The sequence below is a fragment of the Artemia sp. Qi Xiang Cuo genome, chromosome 1 (assembly GCF_049724085.1).
Source record: "Artemia sp. Qi Xiang Cuo chromosome 1, ASM4972408v1, whole genome shotgun sequence".
Taxonomy (NCBI): domain Eukaryota; kingdom Metazoa; phylum Arthropoda; class Branchiopoda; order Anostraca; family Artemiidae; genus Artemia; species Artemia sp. Qi Xiang Cuo.
Window position 1 is genome coordinate 17,334,388 of NC_142794.1, and position 18,930 is coordinate 17,353,317.

The window sequence follows — 18,930 nt, forward strand, 5'->3', positions numbered from 1 at the left end:
TTATGAAATTTGTCTAATGTCTTCATATAGTATTTCTTATTGTGAAGCAAACATACATTGTTTGGGAGGGTGAATTTTCTGTGGGGAAACTTTTTTGTAGTGGAGATCTACCAAGATTAGATTTTCCATGGGAAAGGAAGTTTCCGGGATAAACTTTCAAAGGGAAACCATACACGGAGGAATTTACCAGGATTCTTACACTCAATTCTTCTTATTTGTTTTACTTTCTCTTTGCCAGTTTAATTTTACATGTGGAAATATACCGCGCAAATTGCCCAGGGTAAATTTTGAAAAGACTGGGAATTGTCTAGGGATTTTTCCGTGGTGGTGGATTTTTCACGGGAGGGATTCTTTGTGAAAAAATTTTACGCGGTAGAAACTATCCATTGTAGCATTGGGAGTTGAGAATTTCCAGGAAACATTTTTCACAGTGGAAGGGTTTCTGGCATTATTTAAAAATAATTAAAGATCAAAAGTAAAATAAGTCTTCTTTTTTTTAAACGAAAGTTGGCTCAAAAGAATTTTCTAGGCGGATTTGTCCGGAAAAAAATTTCTGGGGTAAATACCAAGCAGGAATTTTCTGGGGGGGGGGGGGTGTTTACATGGAGAGAAAAGGCGGATTTTCCGGCATTATTTGAAAAATAACTGAATGAAAATAATTTTTCAACTAAAAGTATGGAGCAACATCCAAACATAAAATTGCACAGAAATTCTCTCGTGTATGAGGAAGTGGTCTATCTCCTCAATGTCTTGTTGTTTACAGTAATTTTAACTTTTTCTTTCCAAATTATTTAAGAACAACTGCTGAAACAAAAGAGCCGTTTAATTAAAGTAAGAAGATTTTCAAAATACAAAAGGAGATTTAGGCGCGAAGAGCGAGGTATTTAGGAGGGGTTATCCCCCTCATACATGGAGTAATTTCTGTTCTTTTGATTTTTAATGTTGCTCCGTACTTTCAGTGGATTTTGTTTTTATTTTATTTAATCACTGAAAGGCAGTGCCAACTCTCTGGGGAAAATATTGACATGCTTCTTATTTTGAATAGCCAGTAGTTTATTTTTTCTTTATTCCGAGCCCGAGTAATTCCAAATCATGGTTTTTGTAATATTGATTCACATAATGGAAATTTTTAGGTTTTCTATTCAAAATTTGGAAAAAAATTGCGCAAATGCTCTTAATCATAATTTTTGTTCTTGAATTTTGGCAAAACCTAAAGTTAATCTGAGCGAAAAGAACTTATCATAAATATCGAAATCGATATATCGAAAGTAAAAATATCGATATATCGTTCAATCAAATTATCGCCCAACACTGCTTCCATCCTACCCTAACCACGATCGATTCAACGCGGTATAACTCCAAAAAAAGACAATTAAACTTATTTTTTATCGATTTGTATTACCTTGAAGACAGGCTGGTAGGGTAATAACATTCTGATTTTGCCCCAACGGTTGAAAAAAAGTAAAACAGATGCAGCCCAAAATCCAAGGACAAGGAGAACAATCGAAACTTCTTCAGCATGCACTTCAATTAGTGGTTCTGCTGTTTCGTTTAGAATATCTGGCCCTGATGGCACAGGAAAAACAGGTACGGGAAACTGCTTTTGCCATTGTCGCTGAGTTCTAAGCTTGTATCCTGAAATAGTATTTACGTTTTTAAATCGTCACACAATTACAAAAACTTTGAAATAAGTCACAGTTTGGGAATAGTCTTTTATATTCCTTAAAAGCTTGGAAAAGTATTGGAAATGTCGCACAATTTTGAGATTTTAATGTGAACCCGAAGCCACACAAGAACTGAGCCCAAAAACTTTGAAACTAAACACAAAGTATGTATTGTGGGCTCTGAGGGTACATTAGAAAAGGGCACGATAATCAGGCTTAGCTATTACCACTGATTTCTTAGCTTATATCATAAAATCTATTGTTGGTTTCAAGATAGGTTTACAATTATTTGTTGCATTATGATGAATTGCAAGTTGCCATTCTTCTTTATAAATAAGTATGACTGATCCTGAAGGCACAGGAGGAACAGATTTTACCAACGTCATTGATTTCTAAACCTCCTCCTAAAATTTATCTAAGTTTTGAAATTAGCTTTGCGTTACTATAGGCTACGTTATTAATTTGAAAAAAAACAATTTTTTTCCGAGGGAACTAAAGAGCGAAGTTGAAACTTAAAACGAACAAAAATTATTACTTCACAGCCTATCTAACATATATCAATAAAACTAATACAAATAAATCAACTGGTGATATTTTCCTATGTTTGTAGGATTACAGAAAACTAGCGCTTTACTGAAAACACAAAAGCCAAGTATAAAAAACAAGAATATTGATTTAGGAGTCAATACGTAACCTCATAACAGCAAACTCATCTATAACGCTTTTCAGAGTCCTACCGAAGCTGTGATATCAACTTTCAGTACACAATTAAAATTACTTTAAAAACTTTTAAAATACATTTAATTTTAAAAACACAGTATATAAAATAATGGATTGATTTATCATTTTGGTCTCACCTAGTATCACTTGAAATGAAGAACATATCAACCGTATTATGAACTCTGGAAATCCAGTTATTTTCTTCTATAAACGGAGAATTTTAAGTTGTGATACAAAGTGACTCTGTAGTGACACTTCGAACTTGTCTGCAAAATATCGTGAAATGTTCTTTTCAGACCCAAAACGACAGTCAATCATTGCACTGAGCTCATTGCGCAGAAGTGATGTCAAATTAGACGAAAAACAAACAAACAAAGCAATAATCTAAAAGTGCTTTATTTTTATACTGTTAAAAGTGTCCTTAAAAGGCTTACTTTTACCGTACCAAAACTCCTATTTTGTTTTGTTTCTTCAGTAAAGCGCTAGTTTTCTGTAAACCTACAAACATCAGTTGATTTAGTTGCATTAGCTTTATTGATATATGTTAGATAGGTTGTGAAGTAATAATTTTTGTTCGATTTTTGTTCGAAATTTTGTTCGAAGTTTCAACTTCGCTCTTTACTTCCTTCGGAAAAACTTTACTTTTAAAAATTAATCTATTCTCATTTTTGATTAAAATTTCATTTAGAAATAAATACTGCTATGGCCTCTATTATTTATACGGAATAATTTCTTTTCGTTTTAAATTTTAATGTTGGTTCTTAGTTTCAGTTGAAAACTTGTTTTTTTATATAATTTTTAATCACCTCCAATCTAAGTAAGATAAAAGTAGTAAGAGAGGTGCTGGTCCTACTGGCACACCGAATATTGGAGAAAACTGGACTCCAGACAGAACATCTGAAACTAGCCTATGAGGATAGATCTACTCATGCTATTAACGGGGCTCCAAATATGGAGGACTAAAAATAACCAAGACACCCTAACAACCGCTCATAGCAACCAGATCTAATATAAGGAAGGATTTTCAATATAATTCATATTTGTAAGAGAATAGAATTCAGAGAGAGAACAGTTTGATTATACTCATTTCTATTTGACAAGATATATATTCACAATAATGAGTTATATGGTTACACTATTAGAAGTTGATAGTGGTAGCAGCAGCAATGATACAAAAACAAGAGTACCAAACATAGCAGTAGAAATTACAAGAGGATCTCGACCAAGCCTTGAATGGGATGATGTGTGTATGCAAGATACGTGATATCATTGAGTAAATTTAAATTGGAGGAACAGTTATGCTTCGCAGCGAAAGTTGATATAGTGTATATACATAGACTTCAAGCTGCTTTCAATGCAATAGTGAAACATATTGAGGAGAATAAGTTTTATTAGTAATTGAATGTGTAATATATATTATTGTTGTAATTATATACACAATAAAAATGTTTCGAAATTAAAAATTTTCTCTTTTTCTTCTTCTTGTTAGATTTTTAAGTAGGTTAGCGAATATTATTTAATTAGAACGAATCCTTGTTAGTCTTAAAGAGAGCTGTGAAAGTGTTAGGATTGAAAAATGATTTAATTTGAGAAAAAGAGAATTATATTGAATCTTGTAATTATGGAAAAATGTTTGATTCTAGATGATCATTTTCTGGAGTTATCTCTTCAAAGGAGGATATTATGTCAAAGAAAACTTGGCGATATAATGAGAAATGATTCTTCATCATTGGACTATTGTATACAACTTTTACGATGTGACTCAAACGCATTTACTCAATTTATTGATATATTAATCAAAACAAAGCAAAATAATATTGTGGATTTATTTTGAATACACTACCTTAGAAATTTAAGATTCAATCTAGATGAGAGAGAGGATCCTATTCAAACAGATTTTGTGACGTCACACAGTTACTCCTCTCTCTATCTCTCTTAATTTATCGAACGTAGATCAGTTTCATTTTAGCTGTGACAGAGTTAACAGTGGAAAAATGTTCCATACATGTCCACTATGTACGTATACCCTTGGCAGCTGGTCATCGTGTGATAATTGTACAATTATTGACGAATACGATGAAAAGTGTAAATTATACAATCCACGTAAATTACATAGAGGATATGCAGTACAAGTTAAAGACTGTAATTGATGTCTTGAAAAGATATGTGACTCTCACCCTAGAGGAAATTTATGTTCCAATTGTCACTATGACAAATGTGATCAGTGGGAGAATATCTATCCTGATATGATTGGAAAGAACCCTAAAGGAGATCTTAGTTCATTTATACGACACTGGTATCGTCATAGTTTTAAATTATTCTGGGAGGAGGAATCAGGTCTACGTTTCAACTGTTGGGGTAACAAGACAATTTGGTTACTACTTCATCGTTGTTAAGACACTGGCTATTATAACTATCAATCTACTGAGTTTTATTTAGGTGTTACAGAGTGTCATTCCCCATTTGAAAAGACTTTATGTGATATTGCTTCAAATATGCAAATTGAAACACGGGAATTTTGCAATATGAATTAAAATAGTATCATTGACTGTACAAAGAGATACAATAAGAGTGAAGTTTAATTGTACAGTAGAAAATGTGACCCTGATTTTGCAGTCAATCAAGATCAATATACAGTGAATTCAAATGATCTACCAATACTAGTTGTTCTCGACACTTGCCTATACACCCTAGAAGACGAAATCTAAAAAGGAGAAAAAAGGCATTGTTTGTATGCACATTATTTTTTATTCATAAACAAATTTACATACATTTTTTAAACGTTTTATTCATAGGGCACTAAAATGAATATTATACAGGTCTGTGAGTATATTTTTCACCATAAAGTCATTCAGGCGAGAATCGTGTACGTTAATGTTGAGAAAATGCTTGAAAGTATATCCACGACATCTAAAAACGTAATATAGTAGTGCAAGAAAATCACAGCTGTTAGTCGTTAGATCCTGCACTCTCTTCTGGTTTTGAATAATAGCTTTCCCAGTGCTTTCAATATAGATGTTGATGTGCGGAGTGTAGAATGTATATGGTAGGCCAAGAGGGTCGACAAATTCTATATTCTTCGATGTTTGAAAGATGCACAGCAAATGACCTGTATTTACACTCGATGGGCTGCTATTAACAATGATAACAGTATTGTTTGCACTTCGAATTGTTTTTGAGAAAGTCCGATGGAATGAATTGCTTGAATGAGGAATCTGTAGTTTATTAATATTTCCACTAGATCTCAGTTTTTCCACTGCCAAACCAACAGAACTCATATCCTGCTGCTTTCGTACAGGAAGTATTGCCGATGTGAGAGAGTGTTACATCAGGATTGGCAAGAAGTTCCTTTCGCAAAATGAAATTGGATGGAGCAAGTGTATATTTTATGTCCACTTCAATATTTAGTGGTAGCCGTTGAGATATATTAAATATCTCATGATTTATTTTCCCAACTAGATGCAATTCATTAGTTGTCACATTTTTAAGTGCATCGGTACTATCAGTATCTGTAATATATTCATATCCATTGGAGGAACCCCTCAATTCCTTGCATGACTGTAGTGTCATAAACTTGAGCTTTATATAGCTCGTATAATTTGGGAGATTGTTACTAGCACTCACCAGTGTTCCATTTATGTAAACACTGATTTGGCATTGTATTATCAGATTTCTTGACTATTTCATGTAAATCTATAATTGTCGAAGACATATCCATAAAGCAGTCTTCATTAGAATAAATTTGAAAATGGATATTAACGCAGAGCGGTTGTTGTGGATAGAATTGTTCATAGTAACCAGGTTTTATGCTCACATCGACATTTTCTGCAATAAATAGATTTAAAGATGAAGTGACTGAAAGATGGGAATCCTTGTGCGGTAGATATGCCAGTGTTAAGTCTAGGAAAGGAAATCCTGTTTTGATCTAACAATTCTCTTCCTCGGTGTCTTCTTCTTCTTGTTATTCTTTGACAAGAGTGATGTCTTTTGTTTCTGACCTGAGTGGAGACTGATGAGTGATGCACTGTTTCTCAACATTTTTAAACCTTTTCTATTTTGTCAAGACTTTTATTGATAGCGAAGGGTTCGTGCACTGGACCTAAGATTTTTCAAAGCACTTTTTTTAAATCCTTGCCAGGGTCCCAATCATGTAGTGTAGAGGCTGAAAAATCTGTCGTAGTCAGTACAATATATTTTTTAGCCAAGGGTAGGGCAGAGTGAAACAGCTTAGCAAACCAACTGACAATACCATAGCCTGACATTGATGAACGACCTTTGTAATAGTTCACTCTATTGCCAATTTGTCTTGGACGAAGAGTAGCAACATAGCAATCAATATCAGGACAAAACAAATGCCATTTTTATATTGGACTTCTTGTTATATCACGCCAACAACGATGGATCGAAATTACGTGTAATCACAATTAAATCTTTTTTTATTTCTAGATAATCACCTAATTCAGCTCTTGGTGTTAACTGACAGAGTTCCAAATAGGAAGTGTTTATAGGGATATAATGAAGATGCTTTGTATTTTAATGATGAATATAATCTTGACTGGTTTTTCGTTCAAGAAATCGTAGCAGGGGAACATTGCTATTGCAAACTCTGGATGTTTCAACGAATGAAGCACAAAGAAATACAGAAGTGTCCAAGGAGAAGGCGGGCGGCTAGTCAGCGAAAATGACACTAGTGTTTCCAGAACTTTTACCTTTGATTATACTGTGTTTAAAACCAAGAACATCTCTTAGATTATCATTGAGAATAACCTTTTCATTGTCAATGGGTAAACTAATGTAGATCTTGCCCACTTCCTTTGAATAGTTGAACTAAAAGACTTCTTTTTTACGAGCGAAAATTCCTTTATTGATAGTACAACACAAATCATTCATACAAGTAAGTTCCTCGTAAAGTAAAATGAGAAATGGATATTCAAATGAATTGATCTTTTCAATTATATGTTAATCGCTGATGAGTAGTCAGTCATATGGCCTAACTTTTATATCATATATGTGATCATATATCGGGATATCATGTGTATTTTTGAGAATACAATCACCAAGAGCAACTTCATACTTGCCATCGACTTTGATGGTGAGAGAGAGTTTTGTCCAAAAATCACTTGTTTTATTCAAATAATTGTAGAGTGGATCAGATACATTGGACATGAATTTCACCTAGAAATCATTGGGCATTGTTAATGTCTTCAATTACTACCAAATAATCAAAATCAGAGTTGTATCCCAGCCAACGAACAAGCAACTGTCTCTTTCCCATGCGAATACGACTCTTTAATATCTATTCAATTTGATAGATTTCCCTATTATTTTTAACTTTTTGTAATTCAAAATCATAAAAACTGCCGAGAATATCATCATCTTTGATGTCTCGTAGACGATATGTTATGGGTTTAGTGTCTAGGATTTTGGACACTTTAAAAAAGTGTGGTGAAGCTTTCTAAGTAAGTCAATTTGGAATTTAGTAAAAATATTAAAACGCAAATACAAAAGTTTCAAATCAACACTTTTTATTAAGATAAGGAACATATCCTGCCAAGTTTCTGCATAACGGGAAATTGAGAACGTACTATTTCCTAGCTAATTGCGTCGGTTGGATCCAGGAAGATGTGGTTGATAAAAATTTATAAAAGATGCATTTTATGGGAAGGGGTTGACTGATACTAACTTTGTGTGGAAATGAACTCTGGTCCGTTGATTTAGAAATACCTTGGAATATTGTCGGATTATTGTAAGTGTCTAAGTATCTTAATGTATATTATTGTAGTTTTCTGAGACTTGTCGTCTACTTGGGACAACCAGTCCCAGTAGAATATATATATATATAATTATTAAACCTTGTATTAGTATATTTTAAGTGAACAAAAGTATTGTATTACAGCCAGCCTCTCCACAATCTACATTTTGTCTCTCAAATATACCCAGTTTGTACGCCTCAATAGTCAGGTCATAGCCTAAGGCGTACCAACGTTTAATTACCTTAGGGCCATAGTTTATCTCCCCTATAAAGGGAGAATAAAAGGGGGATCCACTTGTCATTCGGGGGATCCACCAAGCTAACCAAATGTATATCAGAAATAAAAGTCAAACTTTGGAGGAGGTTTGAGCTGAATGTTCGGGTGAAATCCAACATGCTAAAATAAATAGCATGTAGGAAATTTCACCCGGGCACTAAACCCATAAACTTTTAGAACAGGGTAATAGTCAAAATATAATGAAAGGGACAAATTGCACTTCATTACTATATAAAACTAAGGCAAAAATTAAACTGATGATAAATACCAGACGCGAATAATATAAGAGATTGTAGGGAAACCGCAATGGGCACTGATAACCCCTATCGCAAAACAGAATTTGGCACGAAATAGAAATTATTTGTTTGTGAAGTACCATAGACTAGGTGTTTAAAATTGGTGTTTGTGATGAAAACCACACAATTTTGCGGAAATCAGGATATCTTAAAAATTACATCTTTATGTAGAAATGAGAACTAGCAAATGCGGGTCAAAACTTAATTAAAAGTGTTCTAAAAATCAGCTGAAAATTTTCTAACACTCATACTTTCGGACGGAGAAATTTAAATAATTTCCAATAAAATATAGGTTGCGACAATAGACACCCCCGCCCTCCCCTTAAAAATAAGGAGATAATGAATTTGACCATGGAATGGCAATCAGCATAAAAACTTGTAAAAATTATCGTATAAAATATGAAACATATAAAGATAGGCTTAGAAGACACCTATAATACTGAAAAAGCTGAAAAGGACTTGAAAAAAACCCTTAGGCTTCATTGAAGTAAATACTAAAAAAAGTGGTTCAAGTTGAAAATAAAGCCAGACAAAATTGGAGGAAAAGAAATTGAATGGAGTCAGTTAAACTTTGATATACTTACATATCGAAAGTGACCGCACAAAACTACTATAAAATAATTGTACTAATAAAGTAGAAAATAACCTGGGTCAATACTAAAGAACCAAGTGGATATGCTCCAACTAGACAGGAACAGCTTTGTTCTCTTATGTGGGAGTCGTTTTCGCAAAAATTACTAGCATGACATGAAAAATTAAAAGAAGGCACCTTATTAGCCTTAAGGACCTAAGTTGAAGTTGAAACTTAAGACAAAACCCCTAAAAGTTGGGAAGTTAAGGTGAAAATAGTCATTGTTACTTGTATGTCCAAAAAAATTGCTGTATGCCATGAAGGCAAGGTATTTTTTCTGCAGAAGGGCCACTTTTTTTGAGAACAGAATAGCCCAAGAGAAAACTGTGGCCAAAAATCAACAAAAAAAGTGTGGCAATACTATAAATAATTAATTATAGTGTATGCAGGCTCATAATAGTCCTTTTAGGTGTAGCCGATGACAAGAGGACCTGGAAACGTTGTAAGGAGCTACCAGAAGGCATTCCTGCTAAGCAAACATTCAGAGTACAGGCACGAGTCAATTGATAATGGCATAACAGGCATAAGGTGAACAACTAATTTTGAGCTCATCAGATCAAAGCTGTAAATGGAGCCTTGTCCCAAAAAGGACATTAAAGCTGAAAAAAAAGAGATTAAAGACTAATACATTGTTTAAACTGTCTCAATCACCTAAAAATTCGAAAAGAATTATAAAATTCAAAAGATTCAATAAACAAACGTACAAACAGTAAACTAAAAACAGTTAAGGACACAAGTTGATTAGAAATAGAACCAAAGTTGTAAAACAAAGATAAGAAAAAGAAGCGAAAAATAAATGTGTATAGTGGTATATGGGAAATGTAAATAGTGGTAACAAATATTAGTGAGATAATATATACAGTTATAAAGGTATTCTAAAAACCTTTACTAAATATGGAATTATTATCACAAAAAAAATGTAAATAAGTAAATTTTAATAGCAAAGTCATGTTATATGAACTATTACCGAGCCCTTATATAAAGGCTAATCACAGTTCTCAGTTACTGTATATAAATCTAATTGGTGGTGCTGATTTTCTTTTGTAAATATTGTATTTGCAGTTAAGACCTATCATATTAAAGTCTTAATGGACTTATTTAAAAATTGTGAAAAGAACAAATATTGCAGTGACAAAATAAATTGTTATGATACATAATTATTCTTTGTTTTTAACAATTAAGTTATGCATCAACATAACTTCTGTTAATTTATATATAACCTAAACTATCCATGTAAATATAGTGAATTGATATGTTGAGTATTTTTGTTTTTGATTTTGCTTTTTGTATCATTCAAGAAGTATTCTAAATTAATACTATGTTTTTTATTTACTTACTTTAAGTATGTGTTTATTTACTTTCAGTTTTAACTAGTGATTTAATGTTTTATATGAATTTTTGACTTCGAGCCAACGTATAAATATTTTTTATTGTGAAACAATCTATTAAATGATTAATAATTCTATATTAAGTTTAAGAGGATAATGAAACAAGTCGCCAGGAAGAAACATAATGTTTCTATTTAAGCGGCATATTATCTTTAGAGTAAAAAGAGGAGAAAGTAATTAAAAGTAATTAACCTTCGCTAAAAAAAAAGAATGCAGTGGTATATACAAAATTAAGTGTTTTATTACTAAATCTGTAAACCTAGATGCTTAATGTGCATTCTAACGTGAATATTTATTTTAGATACAGCCTAAGTTTTTTTTTGGAAATGAATTTTTTTTTTGTGACATCCTTTCGGATCCATTTCTCAATCACTTTTTGAGCCATTTTTGAAAAGTAGCAAATTTCAAACCCAGTTCAATTATATCCTGATAATAACAGCTCATACCATCAGAAACAAAACCATAAATGGTCAACTAGTATTTTGGAAACTGTATGCCGTATTACAGACTTTACTACAAGTTCATCAGAAAGTAAGATAAAATCAGAATTTAATTTAGGCCTAGAGAATGTGCTACGTAGCCTCAAAGGCTTTATATTATTGAAATTTGTGAAAATGCTTTGTGATGGAAAAATGTGTGAAAAAACCCAAAATTGTTATGTGTAAACAAGTTTCTAAAAAAAAAGAACTCCGTGAAACCCAAAATGAACAAATATAGAATCAAATAATATACCAAGCATACAACAACCACAGAGCAGTATCAATAAATCAATGAAACCCAAAACAAACAGAAATTAAAATAAATACCAGAGTCAAACTCAAAACGGGCAGAAATTAATATGAGTAGGGTGCTAAACCACTATGCTTTCTAAAAGCTAGAGTATACTTTGTACTTTACTAAAAGAAATTCAAATGAATTTACTAAAAATAAATGTGCATTGTCAGTTTAATATACATATACTGATATTCATTGCTTCAAATCTCAATTAATTTTTGATTTCTTAGAGTATGAAAACATTAAAAAGAAATTCCACTAAAGTACGAATTATATTCTGGGTTTTGGAAAGCATAGGGATCTAGACCTGAGGGCAAATGAAAAGCCAGTAAAAGAGTCTAGTATTGATACTGTCAATGATTTCTGAGCTTGTATCATGGAGTTAATTATGATTTTTGCAATTTCGTAGCGATTATCAGCTACAATACATGAAATGGCTCAATATACGGTCGTTCTGTATCAATAAGTTTAATTGGTCTTGAAGGCAAAGTAAGACTTTACCACTGTCACTGGGTTCTACCTTTGCATCTTGAAACCTTACGTTAGGTTTTAAATTTATTTACGTTAAGTTTTAAATTACGTTAGGTTTTAATACTTTTTAGGTTTTAAATTGCTAATGCATTACCATGCATTATGATTTGGTGTACGCCTCAGTATGTATATCAAGTTCTGAGGGCATAAGAAATATAGATGAAGGACTTTTGGTTTGATTGTCCCTGATTTTTAAAACTGTAATATGAAATTTATCGCCAGTTTTGAAATTATTTTATCATTATCCACAACGTTATATGATAAGTTCCGTTTTGCAGTCCTTGTGGGTGAGTAGCACCTACGACTGGTGCTGGAATATGAGGAAGAAAATCTATATAAATCAGGACCTACTACACATCCCAGGGCTTTAAAAGTGAACCTTGAAATTTATCCAAAAATTACCTTACGGTTGGTATTACAGTAGAGATGTAGGTTATACATTGAATGGGGCCCCGTTGCAATGTCACCATCCTAAGGCAAGCTTCTGGATCAATAAACTCTTAAAGTAGTTGTATAAAGGTCGCACTATTTCACATAAGTACTTAAAAGGTTGATTTTGTATCATCGTATGTATACTGTGATTCCTGACACCTTGGTAACACTATTACAGATTAAAAACAATATTTTATTCCAAAACTTATTGGAAATGAACCCTGGTCCGAAGCCCATCCCCACTCAAATAATATTTTAGCAATATTTTATTCCAAAGCATATTGGAGGTGACACCTGATCATCCAAAAGTCCCTTAACACTTCTGCTTCTCTTCATATTTTTGGCCCTCAAAATTTTTACCTCCTTCCCCCAACTTTGAGCTCCCCCCAACTTCAACCTCTCCCTGTTTCTCACTCCCCCTTTTTTCGAACCTAGAAATTTGTTTGACTTTTTTATGTCTTTAAATGGTACTTTGTATACTTTTAACATAGTTCTGTTAATATTGTTTTTGGAGTAGACAAAGAAAATGGTATACATTTTTTAGTGGTGATTTTGTTTTTGTTTAAGATTAATAGAATATTTTTTAGGTGTTTGTTTGTAATCAGAAATGCAAGAGTCAGTTTAAAATGAACGAAGCGGACAAAAAAAATTTGTTTTTGAAGTCTTGCGACTTTGTAAATATGGTTGAACGTAAATCACCAGTTTAAAAGGTTGTTGGTGCAAAAGAGAATCTTCAGTCAAAAATATCGATGATATAGTGAAAAAAGAACTCTTTAGCCTTGGATTACTGTATGATTTCTAACAATAGTAATACAACCGAGAATATTTGAAGTAAATTCTTCTAAAATGATCATAACCCGCAAGCTACTTGAGGCATACTTTTTAAGCATGGGATGTCATTTGAGATATTAAGGTATATTATTTTTCGAAACTAAACTTTTCCTGTTGTTATGCCATTGATCTATATCAACCAGTTTTCAAAGTGTAGGTTCAATCCATATATTGGTTGTCCAAGGAACGTCATTTTTAAGTGGTACGGTATGGTCATATGAGAATTTTTAAATTTATTTTCATAGCCTTACAGCTCATACTGCGCCATATTGTTTATTTCCACCCTAATTCTTAATGTATTCTTTCTAAAATAACCCAGAAGGTACATGCTTTGTTGCCAAGGAAAGACAATCCCCCTAAAGCTATAAGCAAACTGTGTTTCACTTATTGTATATTTTCAATCACAAATATAACCTATTGTTAATGTGGAAATGGAAAAAATCAAGAAAGTGTGCGTTCAGGATAAAGTTATCATTACATTGAATGCTTATAAACACGAATACTTGAAACACAAACAAGTATTAATTACGATATCATTGGAAATGTATACTTGTGTTGTCATAAAACTGAGAGATTAAGTTTCTTTGTAGTACCAATAAATTTTAACTTTTCAATTTCCAGAGATGATAGTCCTCAAACTAAATGCAAACATAAAACTAATAGTTGATGACAAAAGCAAACTTCCTGCTTATGCTACTAGTAACAAGTTAGCTGTTTATAAATCGTTTCGGTATCATTATAGTACTGGTATTCAAATGAAATCAAAAGGGAAGCAAAGCAAAGAACCGATGAACCAATGACAAGCAACGCAACTGCAAACAAAAATAATGCAATTGATAGTATAAAAACAGATACGGTCATTGAACCCATTAATAGCAATGACAAAATTTTGTAGGCAAAACTGCGAGAAGAATTGTGCATGACTCATAATTGAATAGTGAATATTGTACTGGCTACGAAGTAAGAGAATAGAATAACTATCATGTCTGGAGAGATCAAGATGAATTATTTTATGGAACGGAAGTGAAACATTCAAAGTTGTTCGAAGATAATAATAACAATTAATATTGCATGTGATACTATTTCAATAAATATGCTCATTTCTATTTACGTGGTTATGTTTCCTTTTAGTTTTAGGGCACTGTTAACTTTTATTTTTCATGGCAATGGAACAGAGTTTTTTTCAAAGGTCGGCGAAACGTGAACAGGATTTTTTAAAGTCAGAGACACAAGACCAAAATTTTTTTTTGAAATATTTTTCGGAAGATAATCATATTATTTTTTATGCATTTTCAAGCATGTAGTTTCCACAAAAACAGTACTATAGCTTCATTGGTTCGTGTTCTTTGAAGCCACTCATATTATTCCTTAACTATTTACAATCATTTTTCGATAAAAAGAAGTGTGCTTAAGCTACATTGGTTTGTGTTCTTGGAAGCCAAACTACTTAAGTGTTTTCAAACAATTTTCAATAATATGTTGCTATAGCTCTATTGCTTTGTGCTTTCTGAAACAAATAATATTACTCCAAAAGTATTTTGAAACTTTTCTTGGCAAAAATATGCTTTAGCTCCATTTGTTTACGCTCTTGGAAAGCCAATCACATTTTTCCTTGAACGTTTTCAAACATTTTTTCAATAAAATTCGGCTTATGCTTCACTGGTTTATGTTCTTGTAAACCAATCATAATATTCCTTAAGCAGTTTCAAACATTTTTCCGTGAAAAGTGTGCTCTAATTCCAATGGTTTGTGTTCTCGGAAGCAAATCATATTATTCCTTAAACATTTAAAAAAAATTTCTCAAGTCGTTTTGTGTTCTTGAAAGCTAATCATATTATTCCTAAGGAATTTTCTATTATTTTTAAATAAAATTGTGCTTTATGTCCAACTGCTTGTGTTTTTGGAAATAAATTATATTATTACTTAGGAATTTTAAAACATTTTTCCATAAAAAATTGTAACTTTAAATCGACTGGATTGTGTTCTCGGAAGTCAATTATAGTTTTCATTAAGCGTTTTCCAACAATTCTCGACTTCATTTGCGTTCTCAGAAGCTAATCATATTATTCCTTACAAATTTTGAAGCATTTTTTCAATGAAAATTGTGCTTTAGATCCATTGATTTGTGTTCTCGGAAGCCAGTCATATTATTCCTTAACCATTTTCAAAAATGTTTTTTTGATAAAAAATAGTACTTTAGCACCATTTTTGCATGTTCTTGGAAGATAATCATATTATTTCTTAAGCATTTTCAGTCATTTTTTAATAAAAAAACGTACATTAGCGTCGTTGATTTGTGTTCTTGGAATCCAGTCATATTTTTCCTTTAGCCATTTCAATCTTTTTTCGATAGAATTATGCTTTTAGTTCAATTGGTTTGGATTCTCTGAAAGCAATATTCATAGTTCATAAGCATTTTCAAACATTTTTCAATAAAAATTATGCTTTAGCTCCATGATGTTATTTTTGATAATCTTGCGAAAAGTGCACTATTTTTGTATCACTGTACTTTAGCCACTGAGCATCTGAAATCGCTGCCGAAAAAGTTACGTGTGTCATGCCCTAATAGCCGAAGGCAAGATCGTCTCTGATTTCGTTCGGACTCGGAAATATGGTAATCGACTACAGTTGCATTGATCATAGTAAAGTAGACCATAGTTCAGACTGTAGTTCAAATTAGTTCTGGACGTGAAAAGTTTGGTTCTTGGTCAGTAAGGCAGTTGTCATATTGTTGGTAGAGCTTTTAAGAAACTTTCTTAATTTTTTTTTCTACGATACCCTAAAAGCGGCTTTTGAAATTCTTAAATCCAAAACCAAAATTCCAGTGTCCTTAGGTAATAATGCGCTGACTGGAATCAGGGACAGGAGTAGTAGTATTGAGTCAATATATTCTGCAGGGCTCAGAGGGCTACTCTTTTCTTCTATATGGGTTTAAGATCACGAAGAAGGTTTAACGGTGATTCTACCATTGCTGGCATCTACATAAAAAAGTCATAAATGGGGTTACTGTTAATTTATATATATATATATATATATATATATATATATATATATATATATATATATATATATATATATATATATATATATATATATATATATATATATATATATATATATATATATATATATATATATATATATATATATATATATATATATAGATGGTGACATGTTTTCTTTTCCAATGACACATTTTTTACCTATAAGCAGTTTTCCATTGTTTATACGAAATGTATGTCTAATGTATGAATCGAAAATGAGATCCTATGATCTCCTATGGTAAAAGAACGACACGTTACATGACTGAGCCAACAAGTCATTGAAAATATTATGTCTTTAGAAATAAATTCTAAGGCGATCAATGTATGGTTTCTAGGACGCTGGCCAACTCATGTTAAGCGTCAAAATATTATAACAAGATCTGTTTCCGGGCGCTGTTTCTGGCATGACTCGGAGAATATGCATGCCACGGTGATTTGAGATACTTGTACGACAGACATATTCTTTTGATGGCTAATAAAACTTGTTTCGATCTCCAAAAATTTCTTTCATACAGCTTTGGTTTATCAATAGACGTTTAAAAGTCTCTTTAGTTACCAAATTGTACGTAAATCCTCTCTAGTTTTAGAAACACTCCTCGCTTCTAGCCATACTGGAGCTATTGGTTTCAATCCATGTAATATTTTGAACCTGGAACTTCAGGGTGCGGCAAGAAACAATATTAAAACTCTAAAAGGAGCAATTACAGAATTTTATGTGTTTTTATATCATATATGATCATTAGTATTAAATAAAACCCCTCCCTACTCGTCTTTCTTGAAATATGAAATTTATTCCATGGAATATTTTTCATCTGGACCTTCAGGTGACGGTAAAGAGCGACACTAAAACTAAAAATACTCACAAACACTGCCATTGGGTGGTATACGTTCTTAGGCGCTTGATTTGTCTTATTTATTTTTTATTCTGAACAATTTTTTCCATGTCTTAAAATGACATCAAATATACTTCTTGCAAAAAAACACCTGTGACATTTTAAAAGTACAAAAGCTACATTTTTACTTTTTTTTATTGAAGTGAAACTAAAAATTTTTCAATTTTTTCATGTCCTTGGGAACAAAACTTCCCAAAATAAAGAGAAATCATAATTCGATCTAAGGTACATGGTTTCAGGAGACAAAAAAGCATTTTAATTTCATGTCCTCGGAAGCAAAACTTCCCAATATGCAGAAAAATCTTAGAAAACCATATTTTTCAGGTATGATTGGGTGTATGACACATGGGATCTAAGAGATGCAAATATTTTTATTTTCACGTCCTGTGTGCCGAAACTTCTAAATATAAAGTTAAATCTTAATTGAACCTAATGAACATGGATGCAAGAGACGAAAAACTTTGAATTTCATGTCATTGGCAACAAAACTTTCAAATATAAAGAAAAATATTAATTCAACTTTAGGTACATGGATCCAAGAGACGTAAATTCATTTTAATTCCATGTCCTCGGTAGCAAATCTTCCAAATGTAAAGAAAAATCCTTATTGGGTGTAAGCCACATGGATCCAAGATGCAAAAAGCTTTTTAATTTCATGTCATTGGTACGAAACTTCCATATATAAATTAAAATCTTAATTCGACCTAAGACACATGAAACCAAGAGACAAAAAAAACTTTAATTTCATTTCCTTGGTACCAAGGGTCCAAGACACATGGGTCTAAGAGATAAAAACTTTAATTTCATTTCCTTTTTGCCAGAACTTCCAATATAAAGAAAAATATTAATTCGACCTAAGGCACATGGATCCAAGAGACAAAAAGCATTTTAATTTCATGTCCCTGGTATAAAAATTTCCAAATATAAAGAAAAATGTTAGAAAACCACAGTTTTCTGGTATGATTGGGCATATGACACATGGTATCCAAGAGATGAAAAACTTTTTAATTTAACGTCCAGTGTACCGAAATTTTCAAATGTAGAGAAAAATCTTAATTGATCCTAAGGATGCAAGAGACGAAAAGCATTTAATTTCATGTCATTGGTCTTAATTGAGCTAAGGTATATGGATCCAAGACACGAAAAACTTTTTAATTTCATGTCCATGGTACCAAAACTTCCAAATATAATGAAAGATCGTAATTAAACTTAAGCTAAATGGATCCAAGAGAAGAAAATACATTTTAATTTATAATCCTTGATAGCAAAACTTCAAAGAAATTCTTAATTCGATCTAAGGTACGTATATCCAAGAGATAAAAAACAATTTAAATTTCATGTCCTTCATATCAAAATTTCCAAATGTAAAGAAAAGTCTTAATTCGATCTAAGATACATGGATCCAAAAGATAAAAAAAGATTTTAGTTTCTAGCACTTGGTAGCAAAACTTCCAAAATAAAAATAAAATTCTTAGTTTGATCTAAGATGCATGGATCCAAGAAATAAAAAAACATTTTAATTTCATGTCCTTGATACCAAAACTTCTAACTATAAGGAAAATACTATTTAAAGCTAAGGTACATAGATCCAAGAGATGAAAAATACTTTAATTTCGTGTCCTTGATGCCAAAACTTCCAAAAATAATGAAAAATTATAATTCAACCTTAGGTACACAGATCCAAGCGACGAAAAACA

General features: G+C 32.0%; 1 protein-coding gene across 1 annotated transcript in view; it reads right to left on the reverse strand.

Moving 5' to 3' along the window:
* LOC148956062 (uncharacterized) overlaps positions 1–18,930 on the reverse strand; it is a 185,839-nt gene that overhangs the window by 48,493 nt on the left and 118,416 nt on the right. The window contains exon 4 of the mRNA XM_089093874.1: positions 1,403–1,635. Within this exon, the coding sequence (XP_088950000.1) occupies positions 1,403–1,635 (233 nt within the window). The remainder of the gene's footprint in view (positions 1–1,402; positions 1,636–18,930) is intronic.